At 41.7% G+C, this 22,562-nt stretch overlaps 1 protein-coding gene across 3 annotated transcripts; it reads left to right on the top strand.

Moving 5' to 3' along the window:
• Positions 1 to 5,117: 5,117 nt before the first annotated feature.
• Positions 5,118 to 21,492, top strand: gtpbp8 (GTP binding protein 8 (putative)). 3 transcript variants are annotated; one of them, XM_024389036.2, is made up of 7 exons: positions 5,118 to 5,292; positions 5,720 to 6,026; positions 13,032 to 13,130; positions 13,257 to 13,387; positions 14,415 to 14,514; positions 18,296 to 18,411; positions 19,115 to 19,435. In XM_024389036.2, the coding sequence occupies exons 1-7, from the start codon at positions 5,261 to 5,263 to the stop codon at positions 19,215 to 19,217; spliced, it is 888 nt and encodes a 295-aa protein (XP_024244804.1). In that variant the 5' UTR covers positions 5,118 to 5,260; the 3' UTR covers positions 19,218 to 19,435. The 3 variants fall into 3 exon arrangements, with proteins under 3 accessions (XP_024244804.1, XP_024244802.1, XP_024244803.1); XM_024389034.2 differs by having other exon boundaries at positions 5,119 to 5,292; positions 5,690 to 6,026; positions 19,115 to 19,434; XM_024389035.2 differs by lacking the exon at positions 19,115 to 19,435 and adding an exon at positions 20,697 to 21,492 and having other exon boundaries at positions 5,122 to 5,292; positions 5,690 to 6,026.
• Positions 21,493 to 22,562: the final 1,070 nt, after the last annotated feature.

Raw genomic sequence — 22,562 nt, 5'->3', positions numbered from 1 at the left:
TATCACATATCGCTGAGATGACAGAATGTGAGACTGAGGTTGAAGAGGATAACTCCTCAGCACCCAAGGACAAAGACGGAGTGAATGAAACATTGGAGTTGGTACCTGGTGAGCCAGAGTCTACAACACCTCTCATTCCAAGAAAAATAATAATAAAAAAAATGCTAAAAATTAAGCTGGGAAAGTGGCTACGGAGACCAGTGACAATCATAACCCAATAGAAATCTCTGAGGATAATAAGGGACCCCGAAGGCGGTGCAACTCTCTGCGGAATACAAAAGAAGGCAGCCAAACATCAGTGCTGGCCATCATTCAAATAATCCGGAATCAACAAACACCCAATCGGCCCAGGGTACCGTTAATCAGGCTAAAATGCTCTGGGACCCTCGTTCCAAGCCTAGGGGAATATTGGGAGGTCTTATGAATATTCGTAACATTATTTCTGAGAGAAAACAGATAGAACATTTATTGAATGACTCTAATCTTGATTTTTTTTTCTGTTTCTCTGAGACATGGCTGAAGAAATCTTCTTATATATATCTTCCTTTAATGTCCCTGGATATTACATATTCAGGAGGGACAGGGGAGAGGGCAGTGGGAGAGGATTGCTTATGTACATGAAAGATAACTTTAAATGCAATCGTACCATATGGAAACATGCCAATGACCTTGAATGTATGGGGCTGAATGTCTTCCTCTCTCCTCATACGTATGTCTCTCACTATTATTGGATTATATCAACTACCAACATCTGATATTTCCTTTTATGACCATCTAAATGCCATGCTTAAAGAATGTGATCATAAGAAGGAGATCATCTTCATGGGCGATTTCAATATAAACTGGGGAAACAAAACTTGCAGGAAAAAACTCAAAGAGATGATAGACTATTTCAACCTGACTCGAATAATACAAGGTCCAACCAGAGTAACACAGTCATCCCAGACTCAAATTGATCTGGTGTTTACTAACAGACCTGATTGAATAACTAAGTCCAGTAACTTACTAACTGGCATATCTGACCACAATGTTACATTGGTGGTTAGGAAGCTCACTAAAAAGAGATATAAGAACCATATTAACATCCTGAATTAAAGGTTAATGGGATTCTAATTCAAGACTCCGATTTCATATTCACCTCCTTTAACCATTTTTTTTGTTGACTCTGTCAGGGAACTGGCTCAAAGATGTTCAACCAAGACCACAGTTCTCACTCCCATAGATAATAATAAACCAATATTCAAAATTCCTGAAATCTCAGCTTCAGCAGTGGACAGTATTATTAGCTTCTTCAGGAGCTCTAGAACAAAATATGTATTTGGTCTTGACACTGTATTCCTGAAGAGACACAAATATTCTCTGATTGCCCCTAATCTACATCTAGTTAATCTGCCCATCAAATATGGGTTCTTCCAATGTTTGGAAGTCTGCTGCAGTGATACCTGTTTTAAAACCTGGTGACCCAACACTGGTAGAAAATGACCGACCTATAAGCATTCTTCCAGTGTTCTCAAAAGTAGCTGAAAGATGTGTGACTGATAATCTGACTGATCACCTCATTCAGGGCAACTCCATGCATCAAATACAATTTGGATTCAGAACTAACTATTCTATCAAAACAGCCAATTGCTATTTTCTGGAGTGCATTAAATCTAAACTGGACATAGATGGTGAAGTCGGCGCAGTCTTTTTGGATCTTAAAAAGGCCTTTGATACTGTGAATCATGAGGTCCTCCTATCCAAACTATCCTCCTTTAATGTGTCCACTGAAGTCATTAGTTGGATGTATTCCTATCCGACAAACACAAGTCAAATGGTACGTTTGGGGGACACTCAGTTGGACTCTCTTTACTATAACATTGGGGTCCCATAAGGGTCAAAATTAGGCCCCTTTCTGTTTAGCATCTATATAAATGACCTCCCACTTTCTTGCCCACAAGTTAACATGCATACAGTATGTATGCAGACGATACAATTCTGTATGTACACTCAAAATAATAGACAACTAGTTGTCAACATGTTAACTGAAGCTATGGTACATGTTTCAAAAATGGATGACTAAATATTGCCTGCATTTAAATATCGACAAGACTGTTTATATGTACTTCTCGAAGAAATCCATTGATTCTTCCCAACGAGCTGTTCTTGTTAATTAATGGGGAGAATCTGAAAGTTGTGTCTAACTTCAGGTATCTTGGTGTCATTTTGGACTCCAACTTGGCATTTAAGAAACATGTGAAGAAGGTGGTTAACACGGTCAAGTTTGGATTATCCAATTTTTGGTTTATAAAGACCTTTCCTTCCTCTGGAGGCCGCCAAACTATATATGCATGCTGTGATCTTCTCACATCTGAGATATTGCCTCACATGCTGGTCACAAGCAGAAGTTACTATTCTGAAACCAATTGAAACACTCCACAAACACTAAAGATTTTTGATAACAAACCAAACAGTTACCACCATTGTCGTATAATTTACAAACATAATTTACTTAGTCTGGATAGCTTTAAGCGGTATGTAGATGCAAGCCTTGTCTTTAACATCCTGCATGGTCTTGCCCCTCCACCCCTACGCCGGCATATCATGCTCAAGGAAAGCACCCCCAGAACCACAAGGGCAGTAACTAGAGGGGATTGCGTTGTCCCTTTTCGACACAGTAAAATCGGCCAATCGGTCTTCTCTGCCAGAGCTACAATATACTGGAATACAAAGCCCATGGACTTGAGAAGTTGCACTGATTATTTTACTTATTATATTGATTATTGAAATGTAAATTGAATACATGGCTCAACTCTATCCAAACCTGTACACTGAGTTTTCTGTGGTTCCTCATATGTAAGACGACAGTTGATGATAGTGTTGTTGTTGTTAGAATTATATATTAGTTGAAGCAATGTATTTGTATTTTGTACTGTTTTAGTGAGTATTTGCATTGTGGCTGTGTAGCAGCCCTGGGACTACGGGTTAGCTTTTGGCTAACCCTGGCACATTTACATGGATGTTGCATTATTGTAATATTGATGTTGATTATAAGCATTGTCCCCTATCAATTAATAAATAAAAGAAAATATATATACAAGTCCCGCATTGAATCAGAAAATCGTTTCCTAGATCTGACTAGTCAATCTACACACAATACCCCATAATGACAAAGTGAAAACAGGTTTGCTAATTCATAAAAAAACAACAACTGAAATATCACATTTACATAAGTAGTCAGAACCTTTTCTCATTACTTTGTTGAAGCACCTTTCACAGTGATTACAGAGTTGAGTTTTCTTGGGTATGACACCACAAGCTTGGCACTCCTGTATTTGTGGAGTTTCTCCCATTATTCTCTGCAGATCTTCTCAAGCTCTGTCTGGTTGGATAGGGAGCGTTGCTGCACAACTATTGTCAGGTCTCTCCAGATGTTCAATTGGGTTCAAGTCCGGTCTCTGGCTGTGCCACTCAAGGACATTCAGAGACTTGTCTCGAAACCACTCTTGCGTTGTCTTGGCCTTGTGCTTAGGGTCATTGTCCTGTTGGAAGGTTGTCCTGTTGGAAGACTAATGCTGAGGCATTTTTTGGGACTACATCAACTACATCAACAATATATATGAGTGACATGAAGTTAGAAATAACTGTTCATGCAGAAACTCAATGCTGACAGGGATTTCAGACGGTGGATGGTGGTTGGACGAGCACACTTGCTGGAAATCGAAAAGCGTTGCGGTAGCTTTTGATAAAGAAGAACATCAAGATGAAGCAGCTGTTTTACAAGTGGGCTGCACTGTTGAGTGCTACATCCTGAGGGGTTCGTGCTGATTGTATGGAGATTGTGACAGCCGGTTAAATGGGGTCCCTTGAGAAGGCAAGGACAAGATGTATGTCAGGAGAAGTGCAGTATTATCATAAGGAGACGTATACTTGGAATACGGAGGAGGAATGGAGGGAAAAAGAGAGGCAGAGGAGGTCTAAGAGAGGGAGGAAGAGGGTGAGCGGTGAAAAATGTCAAAAAAGGGAGATGGCTTGTTAAAGAGGAATGTAAGTGTAAATGGAGTGAGCTGAAGACAGGAGGAGAAATGGAAGTGATTGAGGTCGAAGTATTGGAGCTGGTAGGTGTGGTGAAGTTCTCGGAGCCCAAGGCTTGCACCGAGGGTCAGGATAAAGATGAGTCTGTGACAGTAGGAGTGAAGTTTTTTGGAAAAAGTGGACCCTTGCCTTTTGGCTGATCCATTCGTGGTTTCAGGGTGGGTGAAAACAGAGTTGGGAGCTGTGGAATCAGTAAGGTTAACCAGAAGTGGTCTTGTGATAATTGTTTGTGTTTCTGCTGGTCGGAAGGAGAAGGCGCTCTGCGTTAGACGAATGGGGGAAAGAAACATGGCGGCATGAGTGGTGAAACAGAAGAGTAGTTTTGATGTTTGTCCGACATAGTGATGTTAGGATATACGTTATCCTGTACGAGCTCTTGTGCCGAATACATTACTTTGTTTACAGGTGTCAAGCTTATGGGCATGTGGCAGCAGTGTGTAGAAGGGAGGTTCCTAGGTGTGAGAAGTGTGAAGAAGGCCATGAGGACAAAGGAATGTGTAGCATTGGGGAAAGTACGGGAAGATGGGTCAAGGTGGAGGGATCCTGAGCGGAGTGGTGTTGTAGTAGATCTGTACCAGTACAGAGGGATAGGCCAACAAGTGATATATGTTTCAGTAAGATTGGATTTTTAGCATTTATAGCAATGGTTATTAACTGTACTGCAGGGATAGAATGTAGGTCACAGAACATGGAGGTTGTGGTAGCTGCAGAGAGGTATTTGGTGTGCATGACTTCACATCAGAAGAGTTACTGGGTGTGTTAAGTGGTGGAGTCCCATCCTTTCAGGTTATTGGCCTGAGGTAGGACTAAATAGATTTAAATAGTTGACTAGGGTGGTGTTATTTTTTATTTTTGTGTGAGTGTAGTGTTAGATTGTAGGGTATTTGTTTATATATTTATTTTTTCATCCAAAGTATAAGGGAGTTCCACTCCAGTCTAGTAGGTGGCGGTAATGCAATATTTAGTGGCTGCCTTTAAACCTCATCAAAGAAGAAAAAGACTTCGAGAATGGAGAGGGTGGTTTTAAGGCGGAACTACAATCGTGTCAACTTTTGTCTGCCGGTTGCACTTCAATGTAACCATTAAAAATCAAACATGGAGGACGTTGACTAGAAAATGTACATGTAACAATGCATCTCTTCGTAATTTGATCAATATATGTATTGTCACATTTAAACGCGCAGGAATGATTGGCGTAGTATTTCAGCAAGTCATTGGGTAAGTTTAATTAATTAAGAATTGCGAAGTAAACAGATAGCTAGCTAGTTGCCATAAAATGTAATAATAGCCATGTCATGTGTTAACCTAACGTTACCCATTAAATCCCAAGTTCATGAACATTGGGAAACGACGGCACAATATTTTTAAAAGACGTCACCTTCATTTCACCTTATTATTTTCGTCCGGGCAGGCAAACGCGTTCCGACAGTTGTGACTTTATCAGAGCATCAAGAGATGTGCCAAACCCATTGTATTATTATTAAAGTGCTTAGGTGATAATGACAATTGCCTACACTTGTGTGAGGGCGGTGCATAGTGCTATTCGAAAACAGTCAACCAACAATTGTTACTATATTAAAAAAATACACAGAGATAACCTATCATACCTTTGCAGCTCACACATCAAAAAAAAGATGTTCTGCAGGAGGCTATGGCTAAAGCCAGGGACTGGATTTTGGACTGCATCCCAGCAGGGTGCCCACAATCTGGCTTCTTTCCATCAAGCCTCCCTGCTCCCCCAGAGGAAGCTCCAGGGCCTGCTGTTTCCCTTCAGTGAGCTGGAGCCCCACTTGGCTTGTTCAGTGGATAGGGGCCACTTCCAGCTCTTCCAGCCCAGTGTGGAGGACATAACCAAGGCAGAGAAACTCTTCTCCCCGTCCTCCTCACACAAGATTGATTACCACACCTCCGCCGTGAGGATGGAACACGCACCCTCACAGAACCAGCCAGAGGTAGGTGGAGGGATGTGTGTTGGATGTATGTTAAAATAGTTGTGAATGTACATAGTAGTTTGATTTGAAATAAAAAACACTTGTATAGGCTAGGTCTTATTTCACTTTTAGATCACAATATGCAGCTTCAATTTAACATTGGTGTCTCAAGAAAGATGAAAAGATGTTATTGTTACATTTTTTTTTTTTTACGCTTGTCAGACATGGAGCAGCGATCTGGTCTGAAGATGCGTCCTCCAATGTTGGAAAAGCCACTCCACAACTGCAGAGAATGCTGCAATATGTACAGTTTAAGTCGGAAGATTACATACACTTAGGTTGGAGTCACTAAAACTTGTTTTTCAACCACTCCACACATTTCTTGTTAACAAACTAGTTTTGGCACGTTGGTTAGGACATCTACTTTGTGCATGATGCAAGTAATTTTTCCAACCATTGTTTACATACAGTGAATTATAAGTGAAATAATCTGTATCACAATTCCAGTGGGTCAGAAGTTTACATGCACTAAAGTTGACGGTGCCTCTAAACAGCTTGAAAAATGTCCAATGATGTCAAGGCTTTAGAAGATTCTGATAGGCCTTGAAATACATCCACATGTACACCTCCGATTGACTCAAAGTATGTCTATTAGCCTATCTTCAAATTTAGTGCCTCTTTGCTTGACATCATGGGGAAATAAATTGTAGAACAATTTCCAAATGCCTGAAGGTACCACATTCATCTGTACAAACAATAGTATGGAAGTATAAACACCATGGGACACACAAGTTCCTAAAGATTATACATTTGCCTTTGTTGACAGGAAACGGCTATATTGTGGTATGGTTATTTTCCGTCACCACCCACAGGAACGATGCACAACTCAGGGAGTTCAACCAATACACAGATTCCGATGTATCCCAAAGCTAGTCAAACTGTGTCAAATGAAGTCTAAGAGTCTATATCATTTGAGGATGAAAACAAAAATTGTAACCTTTTATTTAACTAGGCAACGTCAGTTAACAACATTCTTATTTACAATGACGGCCTAGGAAGAGTGGGTTAACCGCCTTGTTCAGGGGCAGAACTAAAGATTTCTATCTTGTCAATCTAGCTACGTTTGTCCTGTAAGGAACACAGTTTTCCAGCCGGTATGACGATAGCTCCATTAGTTTCTAACAAGGAACAGAAAGTCCTTGTTCTAATTCTTGACTAAAACTACACTCATTATATTCAGTGTTTTGATTATAATAAGATTCATACAGTGACAGGGTAGTATTCTGTTTAGTTATAGTTCTACGTTAATTTATACATAATTTAGTCATTATTCATATAAATCCCATAACACAATCCTAGAGGAAAACCTGGTCTGCTTTCCACCAGACACTGGGAGATGCTTTCCCCTTTCAGAGGTACAATAACCTAATCTACACTGGAGTTGCTTACCAAGAAGACAGTGAATGTTCCTGAACGGACGAGATACAGTTTTGACTTAAATCTACTTGAAAATCTATGGCAAGACCTGAAAAGAATTGTCTAACAATAATTAACAACCAATTTGACAGAGCTTGAATTATGTTTAAAACAATAATGGGCAAGTATTGCACATTCCACGTGTGGATAGATCTAAGAGACTTATCCAGAAAGACTCACAGCTGTAATCGCTGCCAAAGGTGCTTCTACAAAGTATTGACAGGTGTGTGAATACTTATGTAAATAAAATATTTCTGTATTTAATTTTCAATAAATTAGCAAACATTTCTAAAAACATGCTTTCACTTGGTTATTATGGTGTGTGTAGATAAAAATATATATTTAATCCATTTTGAATTCAGGCTGTAACAAAACCATGTGCAATATGTCAAGGGGTATGATAACTTTCTGAAGGCGCTGTAGGGGACACACTAAGGTGATCCGGTGCAAATGTGGGCTTGGGATAGTGGGAGACAGTAATAACCTCAGCAAAGCCATTTCCAAAGCCTTTATCTGTAGATTTAAGGCAGTCTAATGGTGAGCTATAGTGTGTGAGCAAAGCATCTTTCATGCTGTGGAAAGTGAACTTCAAGGTCAGTGGAACTTACAGGTTGCAAACCTTCCTCTTCGGCATCATTATCCTTTTCTTCAGAGGTTGTTGTGTCTTCAAAATTAGCAAAAGCAGCAATCATGTTACCACAGTGTTGACTTTGGTTGTATGATTTTGTTTGACGACTGGACCAGAGATCAAGAGTGAAACAGATGTTGCTGACCCTAGATGAGACATAAGGCTATCCTCCATCTTGATTTTCTGTTTTCTGTTCACAGAATTGTATATAAACATCTGCCTTTTTTGCCAAACTTTTAGTACTGATTATTTCAGGGCATTTGAAATGTGTTTTGGAAAAATATATGAAAATTGTTTGAGGACAGCTTTGCACACTCTTAGCATTCTCTCAACCAGCTTCGCCTGGAATGCTCTTCCAACTGTCTTGAAGGACATCTCACATATGCTGAGCACTTGTTGGCTGTTTTTCTTTCACTCTGCGGTCCAACTCATACCAAACCATCTCAATTGGGTTGAGTTTGGGTGATTGTGGAGGCCAGGTCATCTGATGCAGCACTACTTCACTCGCCGCCTTGGTCAAATGGCCCTTACACAGTGTGTTGGGTCATTCTCCTGTAGAAAACAATTAATAGTCCCACTAAGCGCAAACCAGAAGGGATGGCATATCGCTGCAGAATGCTGTGGTAGCCATGCTGGTTAAGTGTGCCTTGAATTCTAAATAAATCAATGATGGTGTCACCAGCAAAGCACCATCACACCTCCTCCATTCTTAACGGGGGGGTGTAAATGTCAATAGTCTGGTGGCCCTTTTTTGATTGCTGAATAATTAGTCTTATGGCTTGGGGGTAGAAGCTGCTAAGGAGCCTTTTGGTCCTAGACTTGGTGTTCTGGTACCGCTTGCCGTGAGGTAGCAGAGAGAACAGTCCATGACTTGGGTAACTGGAGTCTCTGACCATTTTTGGGGGTTTTCCTCTGATGCTGCCTAGTATATAGGTCCTGGATGGCAGGAAGCTCGGCCTCAGTGATGTACTGGGCCGTACGTACTACCCTCTGTAACGCCTTATGGTCAGATGCTGAGCAGTTTCCATACTAGGCGGTGACACAACCAGTCAGGATGCTCTCTGGTGCAGCTGTGTACCTTTTTGAGGATCTGGGGACCCATGACAAATCTTTTCAGTCTCCTGAGGTGGAAAATGTGTTGTCGTGCCCTCTTAACGACTGTCTTGGTTACAGTCATGATAGTTCGTTTGTGATGTGGACACCAAGGAACTTGAAGCTCTCAACCTGCTCCACTACAGCTCTGATGTAAATTAATTATTTGCCTACCTCCTCGTGCATTTGCACACAATGTATATAGACTCTTTTCTTTTTTTTCTTTTTTCTTTCTTCTACTGTGTTATTGACTTGTTTATTGTTTACTCCATGTGTAACTCTGTGTTGTTGTCTGTTCACACTGCTATGCTTTATCTTGGCCAGGTCGCAGTTGTAAATGAGAACTTGTTCTCAACTAGCCTACCTGGTTAAATAAAGGTGAAATAAATAAAAAATATATATAAATGGGGGCCTGTTCAGCCCACCTTTTCCTGTAGTCCACGATATGCTATTTTGTCTTTAACACATTGAGGGAGTGGTTATTGTCCTGGCACCACACTGCCAGGTCTCTGACCTCCTCGCTATAGGCTGTCTCATCATTGTCGGTGATCAGGCCTACCACTGTTGTGTCGTCAGCAAACTTAATGATGGTGTTGGAGCCGTATTTGGCCATGCAGTCGTGGGTGAACAGGGAGTACAGGAGGGTACTAAGTACACACCCCTGAGGGGCAGCATGGCAGATCTGGGGGTGGCCTGTCAGGAGATCCAGTTGCAGAGGGAGGTGTTTAGTCCCAAGGTCCTTAGCTCAGTGATGAGCTTTGTGGGCACTATGGTGTTGAATGCTGAGTTGTAGTCAATGAACAGCATTGTGATATAGGTGTTTCTTATGTCCTGGTGAGAAAGGGCAGTGTGGAGTGCGATTGAGATTGTGTCATCTGTTGGGGCGGTATGCGAATTTTAGTGGGTCTAGGGTGTCCGGGAGGATGCTGTTGATGTGAGCAATGTCCAGCCTTTCAAAGCTCTTCATGGCTGCCGACGTGAGTGCTACGGGGCGGTAATCATTTAGGTAGGTTACCGTCACATCCTTGGGCACAGGGACTATGGTGGTCTGCTTGAAACATGTAGGTATTACATACTGCCTGGGAGAGGTTGAAAATGTCAGTAAAGACACTTGCCAGTTGGTCCACACATGCTTTAAGTACATGTCCTGGTAATCTGTCTGGCCCCACGGCTTTGTGAATTTTTACCGCGTCATCTGACCATTTCCGTATTGAGCGAGTCACTGGTTCTTCCTGCTTTAGTTTTTGCTTGTAAGCAGGAATCTGGAGGATTCAATTATGGTCAGATTTGTCAAATGGAGGGCGAGGGAGAGCTTTGTACATGTGTGTGTGGAGTAAAGGTGGTCCAGAGTTGTCTTTTTTCTCTCTGGTTGCACATTTGACATGCCGGTAGAAATGAGGTAAAATGGATTTAAGTTTGCCTGCAGTAAACTCCCCGGCCACTAGGAGCGCAACTTCTGGATGAGCATTTCCTTGTTTACAGTTGGTTGAGTGCGGTCTTAGTTCCAGCATCGGTTTGTGGTGGTAAATAGACCGCTACAAATAATACAGATAGTGTGGTCTATAGCTTATCTTAAGGTACTCTACTTCAGGCGAGCAATACCTTGAGACTGCTTTAATATTAGACATGCCGCACCAGCTGTTATTGAAAAATAGAAAAACACCCCCCCACCCCTTGTCTTACCAGACACAGATTCTCTGTTCTGCCGGTGCATGGGAAATCCCGCTAGCTTTATTTTATCCGTGTCGCCGTTGTTCAGCCACGACTTGTGAAACATAAGCATTATAGTTTAATATCTTGTTGGTTGGATAATCTTGATCGTAGGTCAAGGTCGATTTTATATTTCAATGCTTGTACGTTGGCCAATAGAACGGATGGCAGTGGGGGTTTACTCGTTCGTCTACAAATTCTCAGATGGCAGCCCGACCTCCGCCCCCTTTTTCTCCATATTTTCTTCTTCACGCAAACGACAGGGATTTGGGCCTGTTCCTGAGAAAGCAGTATATTCTTTGCGTCGGACTCGTTAAAGGAAAAAGCTTCTTCCAGTTCAAGGTGAGTAATCGCTGTTTTGATGTCCAAAAGTTATTTTCGATCATAAGAGACGGTAGCAGCAACATTATGTGTAAAATAAGTAGTGAACAACTAAAGAAAAAGCGAACAAAATAGCACAGTTGATTAGGAGCACTTAAAACGTCAGGCATCCCCTCCGGCGCCATTCTACAATTCGACCATGAAGGCCTGATTCACGCAGTCTCCTCTGAATAGTGTATGTTGAGATGTGTCTGTTACTTGAACTCTGTAAAGCATTTATTTGGGCTGCAATTGCTGAGGCTGGTAACTCTAATGAACTTAACTTCTGCAGCAGATGTAACTCTGGGTCTTTCTTTCCTGTGGTAGTCCTCATGAGAGGCAGTTTCGTCGTAGCGATTGATTGTTTTTGCGGCTGCACTTGAAGAAACTTTGAAAGTTCCTGAAATTTTCTAGATTGACTGACCTTCATGTCTTCAAGTAATGATGGCTGTCTTTTTTTCTCTTTGCTTATCTGAGCTGTTCTTGCCATAATATGGGACTTGGTCTTTTACCAGATAGGGATTTTTTCTGTATACCACGCTACCTTGTCACAACACAACTGATTGGCTCAAATGCATTAAGAAAAAAGTTGATTTGTGGAACATCTTTCAAGGTACAACTGTTAATTGAGATGCATTCCAGGTGACTACCTCGTGAAGCTGGTTGAGAGAATGCCAAGCATGTGCAAAGCTGTCAAAGGCAAAGGGTGGCTACTTTGAAGAATCTCAAATAGAAAATATATTTCGATTTAAAAAATAATAATAATAAACACTTTTTTTGTTTACTACATGATTCCATTGTGTTATTTCATAGTGTTGATGTCTTCACTATTATTCTACAATGTAGAAAATAGTAAAAATAAAGAAAAACCCTTGAATGAGTAGGTGTGCCTGAACTTTTGACTGGTACTGTACTTGCATACAAAAAATTGTTTTGGGCTGTGAAAATACTAAAATACACAGGAAGAAAAAGTATATTAAATAACACATAACACAAATAACACAAATACATGTATTTGAACCCGGGTCTGGTGTGTGTGGGGGCACATGCGTGGGTGGGTGGAAGACTGGGGGGATGACTAAGTGTGTGGAATGGGCAGATTAACCCTCGCCCCCTCCTTCATGCTCTTATGATTAGAAGAATGAAATGAAGTGAACATTGGCCATGGCTTAATAAATTAACTCAATTCTGAAATGTATTCATGAAACCTCAGTCAGACCAGGACTTTAACTTAGATTCTTCCACGCAGTTCCAAATTGAAAGATGTTTGGAGAGAGGAGTGGTGCAGAGCCAGAGGGTTCAGTGATTGTGAGACACGTGGGTTTTAGTTACCGCTCGGCTCACCACCTCTCCCCTGTCGGTGTGATTTATCCCCCGGCAACATGGTGGAGCGGCTCTCTGCATCCATCTTGTGTCAGAGACAGATGGCTCCAGTAGCTCTGATTGTCCGCTGGGACTCCAGGGATATTACAGTAGCACTGTCACATCTCTACAAATGACTGATTTTATGTCATGGCTGGCAACACACAGTTGCAAACCCAAAGCAGTGTGCTCAGCATCGCAGAATATACTTTAAGGTGAACTTGTCTAGTTTTCAAATATCTACGTACACTAAGCTTTAACTTCAAAGTGGTAATACAAAAAAAACTAGTATATTTAATATTTTCAATTTGGTCAGCTTGTTGTTTAGGTCCTTATACCCTTTTGGATGTTTGTTGATGTGTTGTAATATTGATCGTGGTGATTGTGTGCGTTGCCAGGTGTGTTTCATCGGCAGGAGTAATGTGGGGAAGTCGTCTCTCATCAGAGCTCTGTTCTCCCTGGCTCCTGACGTAGAAATTAGAGTCTCCAAAACACCCGTGAGTAAACTAAGATCTGTTGTTTATTGGGGGGGGGGGGCTCCTACATTTTGTTATCGCTCTGTCTCATTCCATACATTCTCTAAGTTACTTTCACTACCTGGCATTTTATCCATTCTCTCTCAGGGCCATACCAAGAAGATGAACTTTTTCAAAGTGGGCAGAGCTTTCACCATGGTGGACATGCCTGGTTATGGATACAGGGCTCCCAAGGACTTTGTGGAGATGGTGGAGCACTATCTGGGTTCAAGAAAAAAGTAGGTCTTCGGGATGTTTTAGCTTTACGTTATGTGGCCGTCAATCTATGTACAGTAAGTATACTGAACAAAAATCTAAATGCAACATGCAACATTTTCTAATATTTTACTGAGTTACAGTTCATTTGAGGAAATAAATTCATTAGGCCCTAATCTATGAAATTTACATGACTGGGTAGGGGTGCAGCCATGGGTGGGCCTGAGAGGGCATAGGCCCAACCACAGTTTTTCCCCACAAAAGGGCTTTATTACAGACATAAATACTCCTCAGTACCTCCCCCACCCCTCAGACGATCTCGCAGGTGAAGAAGTTGTATGTGGAGATCCTGGACTGTCTGCGGTTGTGAGGCCAGTTGGACGTATTGCCAAATTCTCTAAAATGACGTTGGAGGCAGCTTATGGACATTAAATTCTCTGGCAACCGCTCTGGTGGACATTCCTGCAGTCAGCATGCCAATTGCATGCTCCCTCAACTTGAGACATCTGTGGCATTGTGTCGTGTGACAAAACTGCACATTTTAAAGGGGCCTTTTATTGTCCCCAGCACAAGGTGCACCTGTGTAATGATCATGATGTTTAATACGTTTATTGATATGCCACTCCTGTCAAGTGGATGAATTATCTTGCCAAATGACAAATGCTCACTAATATGAATGTAAATACATTTGTGCACAAAATTGGAAAGAAAAACTTGTGTGTGTATGGAAAAAATCTGGTATTTTGTTTTTCAGTTCATGGAACTAACACTTGACATGTTGCATTTCTATTTTTGTTCAGTGTAGATCAGGGCTCTCCAACACGGTTTCTGGAGAGCTACCCTCCCGTAGGTTTTGCGATCCAATCCCTGTTGTAAACTAACCTGATTCAGTTTATCAACCAGCTAATTATTAGAATTGGGTGTGCTTGATAACCAACAGGATGGTAACTCTCAAGGAGCAGGGTTGGAGAGTCTTGATGTAGATCGAATGCATTTGTCTGTTTGTGTGACATGATCATGCTTCCCTCTGCTGTGTTACATTTCTATCAGTCTGGTAAGGACCTTCCTATTGGTGGATGGCAGTGTTGGGCTGCAGGAGGCAGATATGATCGCCCTGGAGATGTGTGAAGAGTTCAGTCGGCCTTACGTGGTGAGATTAGCGTCTATAGCCTCTGTTTTAATTGTGTGTATATATATATATATATAGTTGAAGTCGGAAGTTTACGTACACCTTAGCCAAATACATTTCAACTCAGTTTTTAACATTCATGACATTTAATCCTAGTAAAAATTCCCTGTCTTAGGTCAGTTAGGATAACCACATCATTTTAAGAGTGTGAAATGTCAGAATAATAGTAGCGATTTCTTTCATCACATTCCCAGTGGGTCAGAAGTTTACATACACTCAGTTAGTATTAGGTAGAATTGCCTTTAAATTGTTGAACTTGGGTCAAAAGTTTTGGGTAGCCTTCCACAAGCTTCCCACAATAAGTTGGGTGAATTTTGACCCATTCCTCCTGACAGAGCTGGTGTAACTGAGTCAGGTTTGTAGGCCTCCTTGCTCGCACACGCTTTTTTAGTTCTGCCCACATATTTTCTATAGGATTGAGGTCAGGGCTTTGTGATGGCCACTACAATACCTTGACTTTGTTGTCCTTAAGCCATTTTGCCACAACTTTGGAAGTATGCTTGGGGTCAATGTCCATTTGAAAGACCCATTTGTGACCAAGCTTTAACTTCCTGACTGATGCTGCTTCAATATATCCACATAATTTCCCTCCCTCATTATGCCATCTATTTCCTGAAGTGCACCAGTTCCTCCTGCAGCAAAGCACCCCCACAACATGATGCTGCCCACCCCCGTGCTTCACGGTTGGGATGATGTTCTTCGGGCTTGCAAGCATCCCCCTTTTCCCTCCAAACATAATGATGGTCATTATGGCCAAACAGTTCTATTTTTGTTTCATCAGACCAGAGGACATTTCTCCAAAAATACGATCTTTGTCCCCATGTCCAGAGCTGTGGATATTGATACTTTTGTACCTGTTTCCTCCAGCATCTTCACAAGGTCCTTTGCTGATATTCCGGGATTGACTTGCACTTTTCCTACCAAAGAACGTTCATCTCTCGGAGACAGAACGCGTCTCCTTCCTGAGCAGTATGATGACTGCGTGGTCCCATGGTGTTTATACTTGCGTACTGTTTGTACAGATGAACGTGGTACCTTCAGGCATTTCGAAATTGCTCCAAAGGATGAACACATTTTTTTCCCTGAGGTCTTGGCTGATTTCTTTAGATTTTTCCCATGATGTCAAGCAAAGAGGCACTTGATTTGAAGGTAGGCCTTGAAATACATCCACAGGTACATCTCCAATTGATTTAAATGTCAGGTAGCCTATCGGAGACTTCTAAAGCCATGACATAATTTTCTGGAATTTTCCAAGCTGTTTAAAGGCACAGTCAACTTAGTGTATGTGAACTTCTGACCCACTGGAACTGTGATACAGTGAATTCTAAGTGAAATAATCCGTCTGTAAACAATTGTTGGTAAAATTACGTGTCATGCACAAAGTAGATGTCCTAAACGACTTGCCAAAACTATAGTTTGTTAACAAGAAATTTGTGGAGTGGTTGAAAAACGAGTTTTAATGACTCCAACCTAAGATTACTGCTCAAAAAAATAAAGGGAACCCTAAATAACACATCCTAGATCTGAATGAAATATTCGAATTAAATACTTTTTTCTTTACATAGTTGAATGTGCTGACAACAAAATCACACAAAAATAATCAATGGAAATCAAATGTATCAATCCATGGAGGTCTGGATTTGGAGTCACACTCAAAATTAAAGTGGAAAACCACACTACAGGCTGATCCAACTTTGAATACAAGTCAAAATGAGGCTCAGTAGTGTGTGTGGCCTCCACGTGCCTGTATGACCTCCCTACAATGCCTGGGCATGCTCCTGATGAAGTGGCGGATGGTCTCCTGAGGAATCTCCTCTCAGACCTGGACTAAAGCATCCGCCAACTCCTGGACAGTCTGTGGTGCAACGTGGCATTGGTGGATGGAGCGAGACATGATGTCCCAGATGTGCTCAATTGGATTCAGGTCTGGGGAACGGGTGGGCCAGTCCATAGCATCAATGCCTTCCTCTTGCAGGAACTGCTGACACACTCCAGCCACATGAGGTCTAGTATTGTCTTGCATTAGGAGGAACCCAGGGCCAAACGCACCAGCATATGGTCTCACAAGGGGTCTGAGGATCTCATCTCGGTACCTAATGGCAGTCAGGCTACCTCTGGCGAGCACATGGAGGGCTGTGCGGCCCCCCAAAGAAATGCCACCCCACACCATTACTGACCCACCGCCAAACCGGTCATGCTGGAAGATGTTGCAGGCAGCAGAACGTTCTCCACGGCGTCTCCAGACTCTGTCACGTCTGTCACGTGCTCAGTGTGAACCTGCTTTCATCTGTGAAGAGCACAGGGCGCCAGTGGTGAATTTGCCAATCTTGGTGTTCTCTGACAAATGCCAAACGTCCTGCACGGTGTTGGGCTGTAAGCACAACCCCCACCTGTGGACGTCGGGCCCTCATACCACCCTCAGGGAGTCTGTTTCTGACCGTTTGAGCAGACACATGCACATTTGTGGCCTGCTGGAGGTCATTTTGCAGGGCTCTGGCAGTGCTCCTCCTTGCACAAAGGCGGAGGTAGCGGTCCTGCTGCTGGGTTGTTGCCCTTCTACGGCCTCCTCTACGTCTCCTGATGTACTGGCCTGTCACCTGGTAGCGCCTCCATGCTCTGGACACTACGCTGACAGACACAGCAAACCTTCTTGCCACAGCTCGCATTGATGTGCCATCCTGGATGAGCTGCACTACCTGAGCCACTTGTGTGGGTTGTAAACTCTCATGCTACCACTGCAGTGAAAGCACAGCCAGCATTCAAAAGTGACCAAAACATCAGCCATGAAGCATAGGAACTGAGAAGTGGTCTGTGGTCCCCACCTGCAGAACCACTCCTTTATTGGGGGTGTCTTGCTAATTGCCTATAATTTCCACCTGTTGTCTATTCCATTTGCACAACATGTGAAATGTATTGTCAATCAGTGTTGCTTCCTAAGTGGACAGTTTGATTTCACAGAAGTGTGATTGACTTGGAGTTACATTGTGTTGTTTAAGTGTTCCTTTTATTTTTTTGAGCATTGTATATATATGGCAAGAGGGTATTGTTAAACAACTCAGTGTTCTGTTTTGTGTCCTTTTATATGTTAAGTTTACAGAATTTTGCTGTAATCTTGTTTCTCCATTTTCATTGCATGCCATTTAAGCCTTTTCTCTCCCTCTCCTCCTTAGTGTGTTATGTTCCATCCCACTCACTGTAGAGCGCAGTTTCATGTAGAACACTCTAACTTGTCCCACTCAGCTATTTAAAAACTGCAGTCCTGGATCCGGGCCATTATTGATTGGCCCTGTCCTGTGCTTTAATGCATGGAGCTGTAAATTATTCAAGCTATCAGGTTATTAAGCACTTTGACCACATAACTAAAATGATGTCAACGGGATCTTAAATAAAGCTTATGTCCACCTTGTGGAGCCACAACAGACTAAAGGACTGGCTTCAGATTAAAATGATCCCATTGATGTACTTACATGGAATGAATGGATGCACTCGTCATATTGCAAATAAAATCCAGGCCTAGCAGCTGCCGCTTGCAGCGTCCTAAACCACCCAGAAGATGACCGAAAAGCGTTCGCTATTGTTCCTCATAGAACCGCTTGTTTTGCTTGGGAATTGGGAACACCGTGTCTGATTTGGACTAGCACACAATGAGAACTTGTTTATTCATTTATGATCGTGTAGCCTATCAGCACTTGTTAATGAGGCGTCTTTGTCAAGCTCTTGTTTTGTCTGGTGTGTGACGCAGATTGTGGTGACCAAGATCGATAAGTGCCGCCAGGGGGTGCTGTTGACTAACCTGCTGCAACTTCAGGACGCCATAACACAAACTGTTAGATGCTACCCACAGCCCTTCCTGGTCAGGTGAGTCACCCACACACCCCTACTATTTTCAGTAAATTGTGCACCATGTATATCTCTCTTTTTAGACCGATGACTTGTCACTGTGAACTTGCCATGTCAGAATGTCAATGTGATGTCAGAATTACACACACATCGTTATAGAGCTCACCTTTTATAGTCCTAAACAATGTGTTACCTCTGGTTCGTACGGCCATTGCTTTGACGGAAATGAATGGGGAAAGAGTGGGGTTTTGGGATAAATACCGAAAGTAAGGTTAACACAGGTTTAGGAGATGTTTTGTTCTCTGAGTTAATGACCTTTAGGAATTATGGAGCATTTATGTGCTTGTTTTGATTACATAAATGCTTAAAAATTCCCCAAAAAGTGACGTTAGCTGATGAACATTATCTGATTTTAAAAAATACATATGTCTTATACGTAATTTTTTTATCAGATAATCTTTCAGCCAACGTCACTTTTTGGGAATTATGATGCATTTGTGATCTCCTTAAGACCTTTTTTTATTTTCTGCATTTATCAGAAAAGCCTACAAAACCCCCATTCCTTTCCCCATAGGCTTAATGGTGGAGTTAGTGCTTCCAAAAAGAAGCCATTACTATTGCTCAATATTCAAGGACATGGAGTTAGTCACAGAGTCTCACTTATTTGAAAAAAGACCGACTGACACACCCTCTCTCACTCATTTCACTCATGTCATTGTAGCAATCACATGACTAGACCAAGGTCATCACAGATGGAATTGTCGTCGTCTACAGGAAGAAAGTGTGGCTGCATGCTGACTGCTTACATACAAAATGTACACTGAGTGTACAAAACATTCCATGACATAGACTGACCAGGTGAATCCAGGTGAAAGCTATGATCCCTTATTGATGTCACTTGTTAAATCCACTCCAATCAGTGTCGATGAAGGGGAGTCCGGTTCAAGAAGCGCTTTTAAGCCTTGAGACAATTGAGACATGGATTTTGTATGTGTGCCATTCAGAGGGTGAATGGACAAGAGAAAATATTTAAGTGCCTTTTTGAATGCTGAAGGGTTTTTCAAGCTCAACAGTTTCCCGTGTGTATCAAGAATGTGTGTACCACCCAAAGGACATCCAGCACACATGGCCACTGTGGGAAGCATTGGAGTCAACATGGACCACCATCTACACCTTGTAGTCCCTGCTACGACAAATTGAAGCTGTTCTGAAGACAAAAGGGGGTGCAACTCAATATTAGGAAGGGGTTCTTCATGTTTGGTATAGTCTGTATTTAGATGAATAGCCTATGTAAATATAAAAAAATGCAACAAAACATAAATTACATCAATGGATACAAAGACAGTACAGTACTCAATATTAGGAAGGTGTTCTTAATGTTTTGTACCCATGTATATAGCCTATCATCTCAGATATTTCTTGTTCATCCTTTTTGATAATGGAACGATATGCTTCAGTTCCATCGTCATGCCACACCATACAGTACGGTGATATTGTACTGTAAAATCTCTGTTGCCTTCACTATATACCAGAAAGTGTGCCATCGTTTAGTGCTGTAGTTTGACTAACCTGTCTTCCTAATTCTTTGGGTGAAGGGAAAGGACAGACTGGATTATGTCACAGTGCAGCTTACATATTCTCTTATGTAAGCTGCAGTGCAGTTCAGTCTTCTTTATTGCAAACTGTGAAAGTGCACACATGCATTTGTGTAAATAAAACCTACCTATCTAATTGGGTCAGATGGCTATCAGTGATCAGATAAGACAAGATAATGGTGGCAGTGACACGCACGTATGGTTGGACACACACACACACACACACACACACACACACATGGACCTGACTGCACACTGTCATTGAAATTGGAGGGAGGGGAATGACCGTGTGCAGGAGTGACAGACTGTGTGTGTGTGTGAGAGAGATTGACTGACTGTCACTCACACACTCTGCCTCATTCCATAGAGGTTGAGTGTCGGAAGAATATCTCACACCAGTAACTAACTGATAACAGACCCACTGAGGTGCTACTCTACAGATACCAGCACACTAATGCGCTAATTTACTAACACGGAAGGGCCCCGTTATAATGGCTCGTAAACTGTACATACACATACCCTAGTATGTTAACTGTCATTCTTCACAGGTAGGCAAACCTACTTTCTCACTTTGACAACTACTTCATTACTCTGTGTTGTGTATAGCAGGCCTCGCCAATTCTATACATGCAAATATGTTTGGATGTCTTCAAAAATTTGAAGCAGTTATATACTGATCTCTCTCTCTCTCTTTCTCCTATTCGACAGTTCTCTCCATTTTTCGGGGATATACCTGCTCCGTTGTTTCATTGCCCATGTGACCGGGAGCATTCAGCTGGGAGACACTTGTCGAAGCTGATCTGAGACCAGTTAACCACCTCTTTGACTGCACACTCTGGAGCACAGCTGATAACTTGTTTGGAATCAGCTCATACTTCCTCAATCTATGAACACTCGCACCACTGATACAGTAGCCTATTGTGGACAGATTTTAAAACTGACCTGAGATCAGTTGCTATACTTGGTTCGTGTGCTGCTACAGTGTTTCTTTTCTAACCCCTAAACCATTATAAAAGCAGACAGCTGATCTAAGATCTGATCCACTCTCTCTAAGTGCTTTCTTATGGACATGGTACTGTGTGACTCTACGGGAACTTTCACCTTGGTAACAGAGACAAACTAAAAGCTGACCTGAAGACAGTTTCCCAATAGAGCCGCTTCACCTTTAGTGTTTGTGTACATTGTTTACTATAGTCAGACTACTATTTCTGTATATACCGTGCATTCGGAAAGTTTCAGACCCCTTGACTTTTTCCACATTTTGTTACGTTAGAATAAGTCTATCGATTCAGTTTGTTTTACCTCAATCTACACACAATACCCCATAATGACAAAGCAAAAACAGGTTTTTGCAAATTTATTACAAATTTAAAAAACGTAACTCACATTTACTTAGGTTTTCAGACCCTTAACTCAGTACTTTGTTGAAGCCCCTTTGGCAGCGATTACAGCCTTGATTCTTTTTGGGTATGACGCTACAAGTTTGGCACACCTGTATTTCTGGAGCTCTGTCAGACTGACCATCGGGTTCTTGGTAACCTCCCTGACCAAGGCACTTCTCCCCCAATTGCTCAGTTTTGCCGGGCGGCCAGCTCTGGGGAGAGTCTTGGTGGTTCCAAACTTCTACCATTTAAGAATAATGGAGGCCACTTTGTTCAGAAATTGTTTGGTAATTTTCTCCAGATCTGTGTCTCGACACAATCCTGTTTCAGAGCTCTACTGACAATTTCTTTGACCATGGCTTGGTTTTTGCTCTGTCAACTGTGGGACCTTACACACAGGTGTGTGCCTTTCCAAATCATGTCCAATTGAATTGACCACAGGTGGACTCCAATCAAGTTGTAGAAACATCTCAAGGATGCTCAGTGGAAACAGGATGCACCTGAGCTCAATTTCAAGTATAATAGCAAAGGGTCTAATTAGTTATGGAAATAAGGTATTTCTGTTTGTCATTTGTTATTGCTATTTCTGTTTGTCATTGTTTGTAAATATTTCTACACTTTGTCATTCTGTGTAGATTGATGATGAAATGTTTTTATTTAATTGATTTTAGAATAAGGTGTAACAAAATGTGGAAAAGGGAAGGGGTCTGAATACTTTCTGAATGCACTGTATGGTGATGGGAATATGGATTGTTTTAATTTTGTAATAAAAACTATAAAAGGAAACGTGTTGGTTGTTGCAGAACTCTGGACCTAAAGTGTCCTTTATAGTAAGCTACTGGTGGAGACTTTGTTAAACATTTCCCCTAGCATTTAATGAATGACAGAATTAATGGGGAAAGAAGGACTAAGGTAAGCAAAAACTATTGTGTTTTGTGGGGAAAGTGATCAGTTCTGGAGTACGACTGAACCAAGGTCTCATCTCAGGGACAAATACGGTTACATTCATGTAATATCAACTGGATAGTTGCGTAAGAAGAACAAACTTGTTACAGACCTACAATATAATCAGATGGTTTGTGATACATTTGAGGCACAGTAATACGACTGATTTATATAGTGAAATGTGAGGCACACATACGTTGTCACTTTTTTTTGTGCTGTAACACATTATTTCCATGTTTTTTTGTTG

Source organism: Oncorhynchus tshawytscha, linkage group LG26 (genome assembly GCF_018296145.1).
Source record: "Oncorhynchus tshawytscha isolate Ot180627B linkage group LG26, Otsh_v2.0, whole genome shotgun sequence".
Classification (NCBI taxonomy): Eukaryota; Metazoa; Chordata; class Actinopteri; order Salmoniformes; family Salmonidae; genus Oncorhynchus; species Oncorhynchus tshawytscha.
Note: the sequence above shows the minus strand (reverse complement) of the source record. Positions and strands in the feature narration are given on the sequence as shown.

Excerpts from the sequence above, each read along its gene's own strand:
- gtpbp8 (XM_024389034.2), top strand. The coding sequence starts at position 5,261 with ATGATTGGCGTAGTATTTCAGCAAGTCATTGG. Across the intron at positions 5,293-5,689 it reads GTATTTCAGCAAGTCATTGG|CTCACACATCAAAAAAAAGA; the intron begins GTAAGTTTAATT and ends ATACCTTTGCAG. Across the intron at positions 13,131-13,256 it reads TTAGAGTCTCCAAAACACCC|GGCCATACCAAGAAGATGAA; the intron begins GTGAGTAAACTA and ends ATTCTCTCTCAG.